At 48.8% G+C, this 20,544-nt stretch overlaps 1 protein-coding gene across 1 annotated transcript; it reads right to left on the minus strand.

The window, feature by feature from the left end:
* Nucleotides 1-217: 217 nt before the first annotated feature.
* Nucleotides 218-18,831, minus strand: ESPL1 (extra spindle pole bodies like 1, separase; the record flags this gene model as incomplete). The annotated part of the gene is made up of 30 exons (XM_080662054.1): nt 218-579; nt 803-967; nt 1,126-1,209; nt 1,617-1,732; nt 1,865-1,969; nt 2,068-2,238; nt 2,345-2,500; nt 2,991-3,113; nt 3,253-3,380; nt 4,105-4,292; nt 4,407-4,620; nt 4,998-5,159; nt 5,358-5,694; nt 6,136-7,121; nt 7,960-8,069; nt 8,548-8,704; nt 8,835-8,963; nt 9,349-9,520; nt 10,009-10,128; nt 11,161-11,295; nt 12,272-12,411; nt 12,617-12,755; nt 12,856-13,000; nt 13,181-13,420; nt 13,725-13,918; nt 15,206-15,342; nt 16,927-17,047; nt 17,210-17,314; nt 17,537-18,595; nt 18,751-18,831. 30 exons carry the CDS (start codon nt 18,829-18,831, stop codon nt 378-380), a joined length of 6,321 nt encoding a protein of 2,106 aa, XP_080518180.1. The 3' UTR covers nt 218-377.
* Between the last annotated feature and the right edge of the window lie 1,713 nt (nt 18,832-20,544).

Raw genomic sequence — 20,544 nt, forward strand, 5'->3', positions numbered from 1 at the left:
GACAACTCTGTCCCCACTTAGGGCATCTTGATGCCCCTTTAGCCTTTTCTGCTGAGGCCAAGCCAGGCCCAGTTTTGTCCTGTGGTCTTGCCTTTCTTCCCAATGCTCTCAGAGGAACTGCTTCAAGCTGTTCTATTTATAGTCGTACCACATAGTGGGAGGGGGCAATAGTCTTGTCCTCAAATGTTTTCAAATGAACTACACAAAACTGGGTTTAAGTCATAAATCTTTATTATATTAAGGTTAAGTTAAAAGGAAATGTTTCATATAAAATATTGGGGAAATCACTTAAAAATATTTATCCTGAGGGTTAAATCTAAGTATGGGAGGTAGAACAGTCACATGGCTTCTATCAGCGATAGGACAGCTCCAAGGGGTCACCGCAGGGAGACAGGCAAGCCATAGGCTACAGGTGCAGCCCCAATAAGATACTTGAGTCGGGGAGCCTGGCGGGCCTGGTTGACATAGTAGAGAAGAGGGGCTCCTGGGCCTCCTCCAAGCCAGCCCTGCAGCAGCGCCTCCGTGTAGCGGTCAATGTCACGGTCAGTCACGTCCCAGAGGTTACCCAGAAACAGGGGACTGGAAAAAAAAAGAAGAAAAACAAAGGACTCTAAAACAGAATACATAGGAAAATACAATTAATGGTGGTGGTGGGTGAGTAGAGAAGATTGAGCTAATGAGGAAGTCCCTTGGAACTAGGATGGGAGGAAGGTGGGGCACAAAGGAGGAAGGATTTAAACTTCAGACCTAGGAAAAAACCTAGGGTTGGGACCTAGGATGGGCCTTGCCCCTCAAGACTCACCAGCCAGCCATGATATACTTGAGCACGATGCCAGCCCCCTCCAGGTTTCCATGCACAGCCAGGGCTGCACTGCTGCAGCCAAACAGCAGTGCCACTGCCCGACAGTTCAGCCTCAGGACAGCCTGCCCATCCAGGAAGCGGGCACCAGCCCCGTGCCCTGCATAGCTAAAGCAGAAGGTGAGATGAGTTTGATCTAGCTATATTCGGCCTCTGCTGTCTCCAGAGGTGCCCTGAGTCAGCCAGGGGCTTTAAAACCCCAAAGCAAACCAAAGCAATACCCTTCTCTGCAACTGCTTCCCTACCTCCCCACCCTAAGCACTCACATATATAAGTCACGCTCCATCAGGGCCTCTTGCATTTGTAACGGGCTCGGCACCTCCCCAACCACTCCTTTCCAGCCAGATTCACTGCAGGAAAAAGGTAGGAGTAAGAATAAGGGTCATGCCCTAGCCGGTTTGGCTCAGTGGATAGATAGAGCATCGGCCTGCGGACTAAAGGGTCCCGGGTTCGATTCCGGTCAAGGGCACATGCCCAGATTGCGAGCTCAATCCCCAGTGTGGGGCGTGCAGGAGGCAGCCAATCAATGATTCTCTCTTATCATTGATGTTTCTATCTCTCTACCTCTCTCTTCCTCTCTTAAATCAGTAAAAATATATTAATTAAAAGAAAAGAAAAAGGGTCATGTGGCAAATTGGCAGAGGGAATACTAATGAGAAGGTTGGCTGCAACATCTGATTCTTGAGAAAAGGACATGTTGTCCCTATACGTTGTTGCTACCCCTCCCCACTCTGTTTCTTACTCTTATCCTCCTGACCTGCTAAAAGTGGCTCGAAATTGCTCCTCGGTGCTTGACAGGTTATTGTGAGGATTCAGAACGTAGAAGGCACTGCGAGAATCCACCCCTTGGCTCAGCACTGGTGAGGCCCCAGACTGAGGAGGAGACACTGGTGATCAGGATCCTGGTCTGGCCCCAACAAACTCTAAGCCCCATTTCATGACTGATCCATTCCTAAGACCCTCTCCTATCTTCCCAATAGCCACCAATCACTCCCTGAATCCTACCTCTTTGATGATGGCGTAGCTGAGTAGGAAACGGAAGGAGGGCAGCCGCGTGACAGGCAGTGCCCGGAGGCTGGGCATGCTCTCCCATGGCAGCTTCTGCAGATCCTGGGCAAAAAGCACTCAGAGGTTACGGTCCCTCAGAAGAGGGTGAGTTGGTGCCCACTGCCCACCAGGCACTGCCTCTCTGGCCCTTAGCTCCTTACCTTGTCCAGCACTAAGACAAGGTGCCTACTGCTTGGTATTGTCTGCCCCTGAAGACGTCCTATTGCCTCACTCAGGAGTTCTTGGGCTCGCTCTGGCTGGGCGGGGCACAGCCCATAGGCCAGGGCCTGAATGTCTTGAGGGGTGAGGGTACTGGCACCACTGAGCATGATCTGTAAGGGAACAGTGGTGAGTGCCATAGCTTCCATTTCTACTTACAGTGGCAGGTGGGAAGGAATTAAATCTAGCTTCTTTCCCTTCCCTGATTTCTCCACTTACTTTCAACAGAGTGGGATCAGGATATTTCCAGCCACATTCCTGCAGCAACTCTTGTAGGTGGGAGGCCTCCTGGGCAGGGCCCGGGTCCTCACTGAGTGGCAGCAACAGCCCCCTCCAGCAGCCCAGCACATCCTTTTCTAGGGAAGTGATGAGAACCTGAGTGCAGAAGAATAGGACCTTCAGTCAGAGATGAAGCGAAGTTTCTTTCCCCACAGGCACCGACATTCTGGAGACGAGGAAATGGGTTTTCCAATGTGTGTATTTGTCTTACGTATCTGTTAATAAAAAGGCAAGAAACTAGAAACATTTTTCATTTGGTGAGACTCTGGGGGAGTATAAATAAGAATCTGTTACATATCACTATAAACAGGTAGGCAATGAAAGCTAAAGCTGGGAAGCTGACACATGGGCTTAAGTCCTTTTTCCTGTGTATACCTTTAAATGTTCCATTGCCACAGCCCCTTCAGGTTTTGGGCTCTTGTTTAAAGTCCTTCCCATGTAACATAATTTTTTATTTAGGCCTACAATTCCAGAAAGGATTCGAGGTACCTGAGCACTGACAGGGTACCCCTGAGAAAGAAGACATTGGCACCCCCCGGTCATTCATAGGTCAGGCCTGACCACACTCCACCTTGGGGGCACACACCTCCATCCTATGGTCCAGTTCAAGCCGCCCTGTCCACCATTCTCGCTTGTCAGTACAGCTGCTGTTCTCTTTCTGTTCCTTCTGGATGGCATCAAATTCTTTCAGGGCTGAGCTCAGAGGAAGCTTTGGGAGATGGGTTGGGTTGTGAGATTTCTGCTTGTCCACGTGATCACCATCTCTCTATCCCCCAGCCACAGAATGTGAGCATTCTGACCAGAAGCCTACCACAGCCCAATTTTGCTCCCTGGCCCAGGAAGCGTACCTTGTTCTGGGCAGTTGGGATCTGCACAGTGACGGGGGGATTGTCTTTTTCCAGCCGAGTCAGCAGGAGGGTGTTGCCCACCGTTCCAGGCTGGAGGGAGGCCAGGGCCAACACACACACAGTCACCTCTGACACAGAATATACCCAGAATCATTTCAGCTGTTACAAGGAATTCCCTTCAATGTCTTCTGCACTCAAACCCTATCTAGCACTCAAGACCACTCTAAGAAGTCTCCCCTGGTCCGTGGAGTCCAAGGTGCTCTCACTTGCCCTAAGAGCTCCCTGGGAACAGAGACCATGTCTTATACTTCTTTGGGTCCCTTACAGAAATGAACAAATGTTTCATGCTAGCGTAGGGAGCCTGTGGACATTTGGACTTACCCCTAAATAAAGACATTGAATTTGTTGGTAAGTCAAAGTTGAGGTTAAAAAAAAAAAAAAAAAAAGACTTCCAGCCCAGCCAGTGTTGCTCAGTAGTTGAGTGTCAATCTATGAACCAAGAGGTCTAGGTTTGATTCCCAGTCAGGGCACATGCCCAAGTTGCAGGCTCAGTCCCTAGTAGGGGGCCTGCAAGAGGCAACCGGTCAATGAATCTCTCTCATCACTGATGTTTCTCTCTCTCTCTCTCTCCCCTCCCTGCTCTCTGAAATCAATAAAAAAATTAAAAAAAAAAAGACTTCCAGATTTAGGGTATGTCTGTTTGGTGAGAATAACAAAATGACTAATCAATGAAAAGGTATGACATGTCCTTCCATAAGGATCATAAATCTATGTGAGCTAACTAATGCCTTAAACACCTTCACCCCACCTTTCAGTAAGAAGATGAATAAAAGGACAGGAGAGCCACCATACCACTGGGGATCAGAGACAGGCACTCCTGGAAACTCTCCTTCTCAGCCTGGGGGAAATGGCCAGATCCCAAAGTTCTGAAGGAAAAGAGGTGCCGGAGGCGGGCCAGAGGGATACCACCAGGCTTCTCCTGGAGGCTCAGCCCCTGCAGCTGGTCTGCTATTTCCAGTGATTGGTGCTTCTGGGCTTTGCTGCAAGCAACACAAGTATGGGTGAGTTCTCCCTCCTTCAAAGTCTAGACACACACCGCCCCCCCCGCCCCCGAATCGGCCCCAGCACAAGTCTTCGGGATGGTAGACACTCACTTGAGCTGCCTGTGGATGTGGGTGAGCAGCTGGTGGCGACAGGTGATAGAGACAGACTCGGTGACAAGGTAGGCAGTGGCATAGGGATCCTGGTGGCCTAGGCACAAGGCCAGGAAGCGGCAGAGGTGAGCGTAGAGTCCACTAGGAGGGCAGTGACTGACCCCACGGAAAGCAACGCTCAGTGAGTCACAGATGGAGTCCACGGTAGAGACACCTAGACGAAGGTCGACACTTGCTATAGATGAGTCCCCTACTTCCTAGCTGACAGGAACCTGCCAAGGTCCCTATATCATCTCCCACTTGGAAAGTAGCAGCTACCATTTACAAAGGGCAATGTGCCAAGTAGGGTCCTATGTAACTTACATGCATGAACTTGCCCCATCCTCCCCAAACCCACTTGACAGTTAAGTCAAAAGCTCAGAGAGGTTGAGTGACTTGCATACAGGTAGCAGAGAGTGCTGGAATTCAAACCCAGGTTCAAAGGCTACCAGATCCAGGTGGGGATCCAAAGCCAGAACCAAGGACAGATTGGAAAAGCACTAGGATCAAGAAACCTAAAGGCTCAGCCCTCTACAAGTGACCAGACCTCACCAATGGCTATAGGGGCTGCAGGACGTTGGCGCCGAGAACCAAGATCCTTGTCTGTCTTCTTGCTTGGGCATAGGATGGGCAGCTCCTCTTTGCTGGAATCCCGTCTCAACAGTTCACATTCCCCTACGGCTGTGTCAGGCCCTGGAGCTGGTGTCTTCCCATCTGGGGAGAACATGACTTTTCTACAGAGCTCCCTGCTCTTACCATCCCCTTTGTTTTCCCTTCTAGGATCCAGTCTAGAGCCAACGAAAGACTGTCTTTTGGCACTAGTTATTGTGCCAAATTAGTTTCTTGTGCTTTGGTCCCAGGGCAGCCTCCCCAAAACATATGCATCTCTACCTCCCACCTTTGCCATCATACCTGAGGCTGAGTCTTCCCCATCAGAGCCCCTGAGGATCTCAAAGCTCATTTCCATCTGGTTGTCAGTCAGTTCCTCCTCAGGGATGGTCCGCATAATCTCAGGGCCCAGCTCCTCACCATATCCTGACGCCACCTTCTTGGCCCTCCGGGTCCTGCCACTGTGGCCAGAGTGCCCAAGGGCACTACCTGGATCAGCCACCACATTAGTCTTCACACTTGGGCCCTTCCTAGCCTGGCCCCAGCCTCGCCCCCGAGAAGCAGTGCTCCGTTTCTTGGGCTCCTCTGCAAGCCGTCCCTCAACCGGGTCTTCCAAGTCACTGTCATCACTGAAGTTCACCTGGGATGGGTGGGAGAGAAGGGCCAAGGGGCCTTCAGTGACAAGACATCATCTGACAGCAGATGGCGCTGTGGCAACACCAACACAGAGGCCATTGGGGAAGATTTAAGAATTAACCTCCCACAAATACTGCCACATTCAATCAGGGGCAATAATTCCTGGGTGTAGAAACCGGGAGATGAGGGGCACTAGAAGACAAGGAGGAAGGGTGAAAGGGGAAAGGAATGCTCAAGTTAAGGAAAGTGCCTTCTGTTCAAAACAAAGGTAGACTTGGAACTAGTTCTTCCTGTGGGAGATATAGGGGTCCTGCAGATAACAGGAGAGCTCAAGGTGCCACCAGGCCCTGGGAAGCTATTCCATAAGGGACCCTGCTCTATAGAACTCTCCTCTAGAACCATCCCCATCCAACACCAACACTGCCCAGCCACGATCCCACCTCACCTTCAGGCGCGTCTGGACTCTCTGTTGTACCTTGGGGGCCTTGGGAACCTCAGGTTTGCTCTTTGTAGGACACACTTCCTCAAACACAGTGAAAGGGACTCGAGGGCCAGCCTGCCTAAGCCGGCCAGGGGGCTTAGGTGTGCATGGTGTTCCTCCACCTTCCCGACCTTTCCGAGAGGTATTATGGAGGGGCAAGGCAGCAGAGACTGCCTGTTGGCGCCCCCGTCTAGAATGTGTTTGCTTCCGAAGCTTAGTGGGCTCTGAGCCTGGGGGAGTCTTTATTGATGGTGGCTGCCAGCCCCAGGAGCTTGCAAAAAGTTGGGTAGTGCAGCAGCTAAGGCCAGCCAACTTTGTAAGGGCCTGCATCAAGAGCAGGCTGGCTCGCCAGGGCTCCAGTTGGGGTATCCGTGCTGCCACAAACTTCAGCCCTGACTCTAGGACCTTCCCCAGGCTGTTTGATGGCTGGTTCAACCCCTCCTGTGCCAGCTGTGTATATGCCTGAGCCAAGATCTCATCAAAGAGGCGAGAGTCGGGGTAGGGAGGTACTTTGTGATTCAGGGAAGCTTGCAGGACCTGGCCGAGGCGTTCAGTGGCTGCAGGGCAACCCTTCAGCACAACCTGCAGGAGATTCAGACCCTGGGCCTGATGGCCCATGGCCAGTCTCACCCCGGCTGTGACCAACACCCAGCGTAGACAGACTGCTGAGAGGACAGGGCTGGCACAGAGTGAGCAGTCACAGGTGGGCAAATGGGTCAGGAAGCCAGGGCTGGGTTGGGGCTTCATTTTCAGGATTGGGGAGGAGTTAGTAGAAGATGCTATGGGACCAGGATCCTTGGCCACAGTGGCCACCAGCTCCAGAACAGGGCCTCTTAGGAAGGGCTCTTCCTCTGGGAGTTCTAGAGGACAGGGGACCGGGGCCTGCTGCTTCCCCTTCTGCAAGTGGACTTTCTTCACAGAGCCTGGGGGCTGGGCTGGTCCACAAAACTCTGAGGAGAGAGCAGAACAAGAATGATAAAACTAGGAGACATGATGCCAAGTGCTTCTCGAGCTACCCCAGGGTCCAACTCCCTGATATGTGTGTTAATTACTTACTAATTACTCATATATTACTGTACTAACATACTAAATATTAGTATGGTTTATTTTTTTGTTTTAATAAAATCCCTAATGTTTTCTTTCCTTTCAACACAGCCGACAAAGCCCCCATTATTTGCAGCTCAGAAGACTGTGTGAATCAGGAAAGAGGCCAGCACCAGGAGGCCCAACTCTTAATCCTGGCTTCTGCCCCTGACTAGCCCTGTGATTCTGGCCTAAAACATTGAATTTCTCAACTTTCTCATTTTACAAATGAAAAAAAAATCTATGTTCCCAACTGACTTTTCAGGGTATTGTGTGGGACAAATGAATTACTAGAGATAAAAGTGGTTGATAAGAAAAAAAAATCATAAATACAGTATTTTATTATTAGCTTAAGCCTCCTGGGGACACTACATTTGTACTGTCTAATACAATAGTCACTAGATACATGTGGCTACTGAATGTGTGAAATGTGGTAAGTGACTGAGGAACTGAATTTTAAATTCCATTTAACTATAAATAGCCCAAATGTATTAGATGATACTGAAAACTAGAACCAAAGAGGGTTAGTCCTGGACAGGTTATCCGAAGGAGGGGCACCAATGGTCTGACTGAAGTAAAGGGAGTTTTGCCCTGGGTCCAGAAGTCTCTGATTTAGAAGGAAACCAAACCCTGACACATAAAGACTTGTTAATAGTGTATGTGTCCCTCTTACCATAGCCCATGGGCATGGGCATGGCTGCTCACCTGTGCAAGACTCAAGCAAGAACAGAACCTGCCGCAGATCCGACTGACAGAGGTCAATGTCATTGCGTGCCAGCTCCAGCTCTCCCTTCAGCACCAGGAATAGAGCACACCTTGTTGGGAGAGGAGATAATAACCAATTAGTGGAATCCTTTGCCTTCCTGGAGTCTTCCTGCTCCAAGGCAGAGCCATCACAGTCTTTTCCAGCCTCTGGCTCCCTGGGGAAAGCCTTCTACGCTGCCCTCAAACCAACTCCTCCTTGTGTGTGAGGACAGGATTTCCCAAACTGCATTATTCAAAAGAAGGATCCTGTGGGCAAAGAGATTTAGGGAAAGACTGTACACTAGATCTCCCATTTGGAGATCTATAATGTGTATTAGCATATTGGAGGACATGAGAAGTCCTATAGGAAATAAAAGAAGTCAAATCTTGATTAACCCAGCATTTTCCACTTATTTAGCCACGGGAGGGGTTCCACCAACCCCTCCACACATAACATGTTATTAATCTGTGGAATAGTTTAGGAACCCATAGTCAAGGGCACAGGCACTCCGGTTCCAGAACTGGCATCCTCTTGGTCCCTGTACTCACTGGCGCGGTAACTGTAACTTCGTTGTAAGTTTCAGGGCCTCCAAGCAAAAGGCCTTGGCTTCGCTCACACTGCCCAGGCGGCCCAGGTGGGAAACCAGCTTCTCGGAGCAGCTCAGCACCTCTGTAAGCACCTGCCATTTTTGTACCAGATTTTCACCTGTAGTAAAGGAGAGAGACCAGACCATGATCACTCAGTCATAGCCTGGATCCTCTGGAGACAAAACTACCAACCCCACCATCTCGCCTGTTTATTCCTACAGGACCTTTGCTCTCCTCCTCGGACTCACCATAGTCCAGAAAAGGTGTCTCCACAGCTGCTTTTTGAGTTGAGAGTACATCACTGCCCATGAGCAAGAGGACGATACTTCGGAGAAGCTTGTGGGAGTCGATGAGTGCTGTCTCAGGTGTCTGCCAGCCTGTGCAAGTGAGGGAAGAGGGGATAAGAAAGATGATGTGGCCTGAACTTCACCACCTTCAACTACTAAGATAGCAAATGCAAAGCATGCTGCTACTCTTTTCCATATGCACCTAAGGCAGGAAGAGCTAATCAATCACAGAACTCCCTGAGACTACATGGGGTCTCAGAAACATTGTTGGTATAGTATTCCAGGCAGTCACTAGCAATCGATTAGAGTCAGTAGGAGAACTGAAACTCATTTGCTATCCCAGGCCTATTCTGTACAGCTTCTGGTTAGGCTCATCCACATAGCTGGACAGCAGAGGGGACAAGGGCTGAGAAGAGATGACAGTGCACAAACCACACACATCAACCAAGGAGGGTCATTCACCCTATTTTTTCACCTTGGGCACAGAGTTGCTTCCACAGGGAGGCTGAGAGGCTATCTGATGAGAGGCTAAGGTAGACTGCCACCAGCTGCAGGGCCTGGACACGCAGCAAGTACCAGGCCTTGGATGACTTTTGGAGGGCAGGATCCTGAAGCACAGCCAGCAACAGAGAGGCGCCCTCTGTCACCTGAAGAAGGAGGGGGGCCAGAGGAGAGCAGTGAGGTCAGATTGGCAAGTCAGAGCTTGAGATGCCCCTGGAGATCATCTGGCCCAACCCCCTGCTGTTAAGAATGATAAGAGCTATAAAAAACAACAAACTATAACATGAGTGGGCATAAGACTTGGAAAAGTCACACAGCTAGTTTAGGAGAAACTGTCGGTGTTTTTGGATCCCACTGGATTTCAGGCTAGGGCTTCAGTGTCATCCCAGTTCCTATTCAGGGGGACTTTCCTCCTTGCCCTGAGGAAACTGGAGAAAAAGGAAAAGGAAAATATCTCTATTGGGGGAACACTGGTGAACAATTCTTTGGAAGGCAAAGCTAGGAAACAGCATTGCTTCTCAGGGTCAGGAATATTCTTAGCTCCAGGGAATTCTCAGAAGCCAGACAAAGATCTAGAAAATCTGAAAATCCTTCTAATACCCAGGACCTTTGGGTATACGAAAGTGAGGAATACCTTGTGGTAAGCATAGAAAAGTTGACTTCTCAGCAGGTCACAGGTCAGGGAAAGGAGCAGGTACGTGTCAGTGGTATGATCCAGAAGCTTCAGACTTGATTCCGCCTCTTCCAGTTGTAACTAAGGGAGCAATCAGGGGGTTTGCAAGCATACTGGTGAGGAGAGGCAGCCTGAGCCTTCAAATTAAAGTGGATTAAAGCATCCGCAAGCAAATGTCAAACATGTCTAATTAAATATCATTTCAAATATTATAATCTACATAGGAGTTATTCACTCACTAAAATGTTCATTGAGTACCTTTCGGTTAACCACTATGTTAGAAAGACAAATGAATAAGGAGTAAGTAGGACCTTCCAACCAATAGCTTGCAATGCAGTAGGCTCACAGGCACTCCAATATAATCGTGATATAATGCCATTAGTGCTATGGGGACTCAGGGAAAGGGGTTGATTCTGCCCTTGAAGAACATGTGAAATGCTTTACGAAGAAGCGAAGAATTGAGCTAGGCCTTGAAAAGAAAGTAGGTTTACTGAATGAAAATAAGCGGGTCGGGGGGAGAAGGTGCATTTAGGGTGGAGAAACTAATACAACCAAAGACAGAGTGGCACATGCAAGGAATATAAAGTAACTGGGATAGATGGGCATAAGATTCATGGTAGAAAGTGGCAAGAAAAAATATGAATCAGAATACAGAAGGTGAAGGGTCTGGACAGTATCCTTTAGGTAATGGAGAAGCCAAATTAAAATCCTTTAAGCAGGAAAGAGATTAAGATCAGATCTGTTCCTAAAAAGACCATGAGAGTAGCAAATGTGGAAAAGGGAGAAAATGGAGGCAAGGAGACCAGCTAGGGGACGTGGTAACAGTCCTAAGTGAAGGAGGATCAACCAGGGCAACATAAATTAATGAAATATAGGACTGGCATCATATTCCTGATGCAGATTCTATTAGACTCAATGAACAATTGGTTTTGCAGTGAGAAGGAGCTAGATGCCTGCCTCCCAACCACTCCACACTTTATGAGCCTCCAGCTTAAAGTGGTGGTAGAAGGCAGCGAAGCGGCCCCTTTAGTATCCTATCTTCTAAGAGAAAAGATGGGTTACTACAGCCATGTCTCCCCTGCAACCCCCAGGCTAGACAGGCTGGGCACTCACCTGGGCATAGCTGGGACAACCGAGTGTCAGCAGAAGTTGGGTGACATGGCAGGAGGAGCCAGCTGCCTTCGCGTGGTCCTCCAGTCTCTGGGAGACGATCCGTACAAGTAGGAGGACCTCCAGAGCCTGCAGGGGCTGTTTGGCCAATAGCAGCAAGTTTACCCAGTTCCTGCTCAAGCCTCTATTTCTACCCTCTGCTTCTGAGCCCTTTGGAACCTTGGTCTGACCTCTGGCTGGAATGTGGCTACCCAGACAGAGCAATCATCAGCCCTTCTCAGGGAGCCTGAGATGAGAGCAGCGAGGGAGCCTGCAAACCATCCTACCCACTTCTGTTTCAAAGCCTAGACTCCAGTCATCATCAATAGCCAGGATTTACTGAGTACTTACTATGTGTCAAGCACTGTGCCAAGAGGTCTACAAGCATCAACTCATTTTATCTTCATAGCAATTCTAATCCCAATTTAACAGACAAGGAAACTAAGAATCACATAGGTTAAGTTGTCTACATTCACATAATAGGTACATGGTAGAGCCAAGACTCAAATCTAGGGCTGAGGAAGATTCCCAGGTTCCCTGTGCTAGAAATAGAGCCTAAAGACCCACAATAACAAAGATCCTTTAAGGGCCATGTTCTTTTTCAGGGGCTCCTAATGTGGGGCCCACACTTCTAATGTGGGATCCAAGGAAGAGCTTCAGGGAATCTGTAAAACCTTCTGATAATGCATGTAAATATATAGAACTGTGTCTACAGGCATGTATGTATTTTTCAGGCATTTATGGTCTCCAATTATCTAATAATATAATAATTATGGTTTACATTTGAGTATTCTGTTTATGTGCAACATCTCCCATGCATTATCTCATCAAATGCTAACAATGTTATGAGGTAGTTGTTATTATTACCTTCATTTTAGAAATAACGAAACTTGGCCTTAGTAGGTTAAGTAATTTGCCTAAGGCCATGCACTAATAAATGATGGAGTTTGGATTTAAACTCAGAGAGGCCTGTGATAGAGCCCACACTGGGTTCCTTGGCTTCTCAGCAGATACATAGACCAAAGAAAGTGAAAGCACTGGGTTTCTGCTCTGGGTCAATGCCCTGCCCCATTACCTTTGCCACCAGCTGATAGAGGGCCGCTAGGATCTGCAGCGAGGCTGCTGTCTGCTGGAGACACCGCACAGCGGGGGCCTGCCCCTTTGTAAGCACCTCCTTCCACAGGGCCAGGGCTTGGTCCAGGCATTTGGACTGAGCTATAAGTCAGAAGAAAGGGACCAGCCACTCTCTCAGCATGGGCCATCTGGGGAGAATGCCACCTTCTCTATAACACCCTCTGCTCTTTTTGCCCACTCATCTCCCAGCCTACAGGGCCAGCCTCCCCCACACCTGGGGTACCCGGTTGGCTCTTAGGAAGCCACAGAGGAGACTATCCCAGCACACTATGACCATGGTCCTTACCAGCATCTGCAGCCAGGTTGAAGGCAATGTTACTGTATAGGAAACGATCTTCCTGGAGTTTATCTTCATAGTTCAAGTCATTGACTTCAAATTCCTCCAGGTTACTAGGAGCCTGGGCTCTCCGATCTCGCTCAATACCCTGGATGAGAGATCAGGGTAAGAAAAAACAAGGCCGGTGCTAGCTTACGGGCATCCAGGGAGCACAATTCCTGTACCCAGTGCTGCTCAGCCCCACATACTTCCTGCATTTTGGCCTCCAGGGTACAGATGTAGAGCCACAGGAGGGCCTGTGCTTTATCATCCAGGAGCTGGTCTTCAGCCTGAGCCTCAGGCCTCACTGATTCCAGAAGCTGTAGGGCTTCCCGGATTGCATCCAGGGCAGAGCTGGGAGAGGGTGCACCTAATTGGAGCCTTCTGCAGGATTGCTGGCCTCACCCTCCAAATGAGCTCCCATGGCCACAAACAGAAGGGGGTGCTCAGGGACATAGAGAGGGAAACAGGCTCCACAAAGTCAGAAGACCCAGGGCAAGAAACAAGAGTGGGCTTCCCACCTTTCCCCCTTACCAGTCAGTCTGCTGGGCAAAGTCATGGTAGCAGAGCACCTGAGCTAATTCCACCAGATGGGTGGCTCGAGCCCAGGTCCCAGCTGGTGTCTCCTCGGGGCTCAGCTCCAGCAGGTCACAGATGACATTGAACCGTTCCTGCCCTGTGTCAGCCCGCACTGCCTTGTAGGCCTGCAGCTCCTCCCTGAGCAGGAAGGACAGGGTCTCCGGGTCCCAGCCGCTCAGGCTATCTCGCAGAGTTCTGAAAGAGGGTGGGCTCAGCACCTGGGGAACCCGTGAAGCATGGAGCCTCTACCCCAGGCCAAGGAGTCCCAGCTTTGGCGTGCTGAGAGCTCAGTAAGTTTCTAGTCATGAAAGCAAGAACACTACCTGTAACCACCGTTTCCCCAGTACCGAGCACAGTGCCTGGCACACAGCAGACACTCAGTGAACAATAATGGAGGAATCAGTGCCTTTTTCAGACATAAGGATGAACATAACCATGAATACAAAAAGCCAGCCCTAGCCATAGGGCAAACGTGGTTGTCTACCTCCCTGCAACTCACCTCAGCTGTAGCTCCTTGTCTCCAGCTCTGGCTGCATCCATCTTAACCCGGACCCAGAAGGTGACTGGCTCAGCCATGTGTTTGGGGCCACAGGGCCGTAGGGCTGCCAGCCACAAAGTCACCATCTTGCATCCATGGGCCTGTTTACCTAGTTTCTTCAAACTCTCTACATGTAGCCGGAAGCACCTGTGCAACTGACCAGAGAAAGAGAACAGACCAAATTGGAGAGGGGACCCAATGAATACGCAGTGGGAGAGGACATGCAGCTACAGGTACATATATCAGCTGGTGGTGGTGGGTGGGGTTCTCTGACCAACACCCCTGCCCTAAAGCAGGAGACACCTAAGAACTAAATACCCTGGGTGCTCTCAACTTGAGGCTTCAATCCAACCCACCCACATACTCAGTCTTCACCCTGAAAACCTCCTCTTCCTCCTATAATCCTCCCATAAATCAGCTGACTCTTCCTTCTCCCTTTCCCACCGCCAATCATTTACCAGGTTAAGCCTTGACTTCTTTCACCCATCAGTTCTATCTATCCCTTGGGAAGCTACTTCAGTTCCGACACCCACCCTCTCCGGCCTAGGCTACTAGGGCAACTTGGGTGCCCGGTATTGTCCTTGCACTCCGTTTATTCATCACAGTGATGCCAGAGAAATCCAAGACACCAAATCTGCTATCATGCCTCCACTGAAATCCATGTACCTCATGATGAAACTCAAGGCCCTCTATGATCCACCTTGCCTGCCAATCCAGCCAACCCTTCATTTCATGGGTATTCTTGCTTTAAGACAGTGGGACTCCCTTTGGTTGTCCAAAGGACCACTTAGGACAGTGGTCGGCAAACTCATTAGTCAACAGAGCCACAGTTTGCCGACCACTGACTTAGGAGAACACTTTAAATATCCAGATGCCTGAGCCCCAGCACCACAGACTCTGATGCAATCGGATGTAATTAGCTTAGGGCAGGCATTAGAATTTTGTTCTTAAGTTCACTCAGGTGACTAATGTGCAGCGAAGCTGGGAACCACTGGCTTGGGACAAAACTAAGTATAAAAAGTGAGTAAAAAAAAAAAAAAAATTTGCCCTGGCCGGTGTGGCTCGGTTCGAGCGTTGTACCATGTACCAGATGATCTCGGGTTCAATTCCCAGTCAGGGCACATACCTAGGTTAAAAGCTCAATCCCTGGTGTATGGGAGGCAACCAATCTATGTATCTTTGTCACATCAATGTCTCTCTCCTCTCTCCCTTCGTCCTCTTTTATAAATAAATAAATAAATAAATAGATAGATAAATAAATAAATAGATAAATAAATAAATAAAAACATTAAGTAAATGACAGTACAGGTGAGGTCTGAGAAGTAATGGTGCCAATATGTAGCTCCTAACACCGTACTCCAAAGCAGGGTCTTGGCCAGGCCCTTTCATGCTACTCAAGCTCCTTCCTTCCCCCAACATAACCTCCCGCCCCATCCTCATACCTTCTCAGGAGGCACTTCAGGATAGGTACTTGGCTTCGCCAAGCCCAGGTACTGACAGAAGGGCTCGGAGATGGCACAGGCCTCGGCATAGAGCTTGTGACTATAGAAACTGTAGGCCAAGTTACTAGTGTAAGAGGCTGCAAGAGAGAAAGAACAGTTGGCCACAGGAATGGTTCCCACTGCACTCTCCTGTTGCTAGGGAATGAGAAAGGAGTAGCACTCCCCTTCCTGCTCCAAGTTAGCCCATGCCCTCCATCCTAGCCAGGCCTTCTGCACTCGTTTTACAAAAGCAGAGTCCTCATTCCCAAACAGGGCTCATCTCTCCTCACATTCCAATCTCTGTCTTCATCTCACTTCAAAGGTCAGCATTTTAGGAAAATACTCTGGCCTGTCCCTTTCCTCCCTCTTCTTCCCTCATTCTACTGAAGCCACATAGCCTCCTTGCTATTCCTTGAACACACCAAACCATCTCCTAGTTTAAGGCCTGGGCACTGGCTATTTCCTCAGACAGGGATGTCCTTTCCCAGGTGTCTACATGGCCAACTCCATCACATCTTCTGTTTTGCTCATGCATCCTCTCAATGAAGCTTACCCTGACCATCCTGTTTTAAATGGTAACTTGCCCCCCTCACCCACTTTGTAATCTTAATTCCCTTATCCTGCTCTCCCTGTTCTTTCCCCCATACTTCCGATCACTTTCTAATATGTAGACAATTCAATTATTGTACTGTTTATTACAGTAGCACATAGTAGATACAGATGACTGGAAGAAGAAGTCAGTTTTCAATACTCTGTGGGAAGAATTTTCATACTAATAATTTTTGACTACTGCTGATATTTTCATCTCTATGACACGGTTCAACCACTGAAAACATGAATATAACAAGCTCTCCAAAACCTTCCAATGACTGAACTCAATAGGTGTAAATGATTTAAACTAAAGGGCCATGCCTTTTGTAAACTGAGAGGGAAATTTATTATAAAATACAAAAATAGGCAAAACTAATCTATGCTGGTTGGACAGTGGTTGCTCTTGGGGGTTAGTGAATAGAAGGGGGCCCACGGAGTCTAAATGATGCTATTACTTGACCTAGATGTTGGTTACAAAGTATGTTCACTTTGTAAAAAAAAATCCATCAAGCTGTACTTTTATGATTTTAGTACTTTTCTGTAAGTGTATTTTAATTAAAAGGGGGGAGCGAAGTATATATGTATGTTAGTTAATAAAAACATAGTATATCTCCAGAAGGATATATAAGAAACTGATCATATTACTGCCTCTGCAGAGGCAGACTTGGGTAACTAGAATTAGGAGTGGGAGAGCTTTTCACTGTATGTTCTTTTGAGCAAACTGAATTTTGAACCAGGTAAATGTTTCATCTGGTTTTTAAAAAATTATATTGTAAATGTTCTTTAAAATTTAAATATATAGAAAGGTCATAAAGTTGCACATCAAGTACAAACGTTTTCATGAAACAAATACCAAACCAGATTTCAAAATCAATGAGGAAAAATTAGTATCTGCTATTACAAGTTAGTTTCATCACTTCTTTTCTGCTGTTAAATATAGAGTAACTGATACTTATACACATCTTTTTCACTCCCTCCTAGAACCATAAGGAGCCCCCACAGCGGTCAGAACCATCCAGCAAGTGCTATATGCCTGCCTAATGAGTGATGACCCTCCCAAGAACCTTGTAGCTGGGCTCCAGGGCACTAACCAGTCATCCCCAGGTAGTCAGTCAGCTCTTGGCCTGACAGGCCCTCTAAGGCCTCCAGCATCCAGCAAACAGTAGATTTACAACTTTCCACTAGCTGGGCAAGGTCAGCCAAGTCAGCTACCTGAAGGGACAAGAAGGGCTGAGGGTGAGAGGAGACATAATAGGTACGTGACACCCACCCACCCCACACCTAAAGCCACAGCCATCCCAAAGCTCTACTGAGGGCAGTCGAACAACCCCAGATCCTAGGACATGTCCAGGCTTTTTGATTCCCAGATGGTACCTGGCAGCCTTGGGCAAAGTCATAAACCACTGCAGTATAGAGGTGAAGTCCCTGAAATTGCATCTGAACCAAAGACTGCTGCTGCTTGGAGGAGTCCCCACAGACCTGAGGAAGGAAGGGGAAGGTTAGTTTGAGGAACAGAGATAAAGTGTGGGCTCCAAGGTAAAGACCGACCCAGAGCCCTAGAGAATTGACACAACCCAGAGAGCAGGAAGGACATCAGGAGGGACCACTGCCCTCTCGGGATACACTAGGCTGCATAGTCCAGGGAGGGAGCCAGGGCTTAGAGCCATATTCGCACCCTATCTCCAGGACCTTGTAACTCACACCATCCTGAAGCTGTCGAATGAGGGAGCAGTACCCGCCAAGAAGAGCAAAGAGGCTCAGAATAGCATCAGGTTCATAGCGCCTCTTGCTACCCCGCTCCAGGCCTGAGAGGAAGAACTGGCAGCTGTCATACAATGCCCGCAGTGGGGGTGATGGTGCCTCCATACTGCTGTTCAGAATAGCTGATGCCTTGATCAGAAGCTTGGCCACTGCCTGGGGTCCTCCCTCCTGGACCTGCAGCGTTTTTACCCCCAGCTGGCATATCTGGAGGCTGGGAGCCAGGTTGGTGTTCCTTAGGTAATCTTGGGCCTTCTCCACAGCCCTAGTGGCCTTGGCATGGAGGTGGCTCCAACAGAGGCGACGACAGTGTTCCAGGGTGAGCTCCAAGAGACAGAGGGCCCTCTGGGGAGAAAGAGGACCAGGTGAGTCCCCTTCCTCACCCACCAAGAGTCTAATCACATGCCTAGAGAGCAGGTCATCTAGGAAGTCAGCATCTGCTTCATTCAAACCATGCCCACTGGCATCAAATAGCTGATGGGCAGCTACCACTCGACAGGCTGTTGGAGAAGCAAAGTGGGGGACCTCACAAGGGATACTTTCATCCTCTAACAATACTAGAAAGCTCAAGGCCTTCAGTCGAGCTGAGTATGCAGCTCGTGGCTCCACCAGGGCTTCTGCCCCTTTCCAAAGCAGAGAAAAGCTGCCCCGAACCACAGCCTCATAGTCTTGGGGAGCAGCTTGTCGAGAACACTGCAGCAAACAGGCATGGAGGGGTTGAGCTAATCGGAGTGTGGCCTCTGGGATTCCCTGAGCAGCAACATTCCGCAGAAAGATGAAGAGAATTCGTTCCAGGTAGAGGGGTGGGCACTGGGGGTTGGACACCAAGTAGCCATTGCAAGCCAGCTCTGCCAGCTCCAGCAGGCTCTCCAGGTGCCTGCGGCAAGCCAGCTTGGCAGTCAACTGCTGGTTGCAAGCCCTCAGGATGGCATCACAAGTATGTCTTCTCTCCGCATCAAATTTGCAGCTGGGAAAACTGGCTGGAAGTTTGGACAGGAACTCCTAGGAGGAGAGGAAGATGTGAATAGACAAAGGGAAAGAGATAAGGAAAGGAACTACAAATGGAGTTGCTACTAATCTGTCTCTTCCAATAAGGCAGAAACAAAACAGCTCAGCTTGGAAAGCCAGGTGTATGTAGAGCCAGACAGCATCCACACCTTCAAGTCAGGCAGCAATTCTTCAGCTTCCTTCGGGCTGCTTAGCAGAGTCCCAAAGTTGACTCCTTTAAAGCTCCTCATGGCGCTGGGGAAAGGAGACGGATTAGAGAGGGCGGAGAAGATTCGTAATGGAGTTAAATGAAGAGGAGCAAAGAATCTTATTAGAAATCTTAAAGGAAGAAAGCCGAGGTCAGGACGCCAGGCTCCCACTATAAACCGAAACTTCCGCTTTTCCTTCTAGGCGGCAGATCCCTGGACTCACTCTACCCGTCCCACCACCCCAATGCCCACAGAGCCCTTCAACACGTACCAGGGCGTCCCGAGACCTCCGACCCTCCCTGGCAGAGCCGCCCCCGCCTCTTCCTCAAGACAGTGTTGGGAACCCCATTCACCTTGGTGCGTACACAAGTTCACGAGTTCCTCCTTGCCGCCCCAGAGGTGCCCACCTTTCCAGGTCTAAGACTTACCCGCCAGGCTGAGTACTCCGCCAAGCACCCAAAATGTAACCTTCGTTTCCGCGCCAGCCCCTCCTTTCAAATATCCCCAGCGACCAATCAACGAAAGCTGCGTAACGCCGGCGGGCCGCGCGGACCACTGGGAGTTGTAGTTTATCCGCCGCGCTGCATCGTCACGTGATGCCAGCCTTCTGGGTCCTGCTGATCTGGGCGTTAAGGCCTCTTGGGGGCGCGAGTTTCTCCACATTTTCCAGTCGAAGCCGAGTTCCTCGGCTACCGGCTACCTGTGGTTTAGTCGCTATCGGGAAGGCCAGCCTTCTATCTCTTTCTTACCTTTATTTTCAGAGTTCAGAGAGAGTTTAAATTTCAAGAAAAGAGAAATAGGCTAAACAACAAAAATAACTTACTTGGAAACTCACGTGTTTGGGTTATTAGAAAAAAGGGCATAGCCTTTCATGGAATTATTTTTTCTTTTTTAAATCAGCCTTTAAAAAAATATAAATAGATATAGATTTTATTTTTCAGGGAGGAAGAGAGGGATAGAAACATCAAGGGTGAGATGGCTGCCTCCTGCACACACCCTATTGGGGATTGATCCCACAGCCAGGACATGTGCCCTTGACCAGAATTGAACCCAGGACCCTTCACTCAGTAGGCAGACACTCTTATCCACTGAGCCAAACCGGCTAGGGCTGGAATTCTTTTTTTTAAATATATTTTTTATTGATTTCAGAGAGGGAGTGAGAGAGACAGAAACATCAATGATGAGAGTGAATCATTGATTGGCTGCCTCCTGCACACGCCCACTGGGGATCAAGCCCACAACCCACAACCCAAGCATGTGGAAGACAGAGGATCTAGCTCTCCTTAATGAGGATATAGCTCTCCTTGACTATGTTGTGTCAGGAAGAACTAGGAAAACTCATTCACCAGGATATTTCTTAGTTTTTAATGACATGTTTGGTAAATACTACTTCTCCAAACATACAGATTCAGTTAGCTCTGCTTTTCTTTCCTTCCTCCACCAAAGAATTCAATTCAAAACTCTAGTCTTTGACAGATTTTTCCTGATGAATTCTATCAAATAAACCATTCTCTATCATCATCTTTCTTCATCACCATCAACTTCTTTTAGGAGCTGAGAATCTAGTAGGGAAGACTATTTAAACAAACAAACAAGAACAACTTCTGCAAGGATTCTCAGCATTGGGATGGTAAAATTAATGCAGGTGCTGTGTGTCATAGACATTACACACATTTCTCTTTTACGGTAAGGGACCCAGCAGAGAGTTCATAAATGATCAATGAAATATCAGTTCTCTCAGTACTCAGTTCCTCT

This window comes from Plecotus auritus (genome assembly GCF_963455305.1).
Source record: "Plecotus auritus genome assembly, chromosome: 3".
In the NCBI taxonomy this organism is placed as follows: Eukaryota; Metazoa; Chordata; class Mammalia; order Chiroptera; family Vespertilionidae; genus Plecotus; species Plecotus auritus.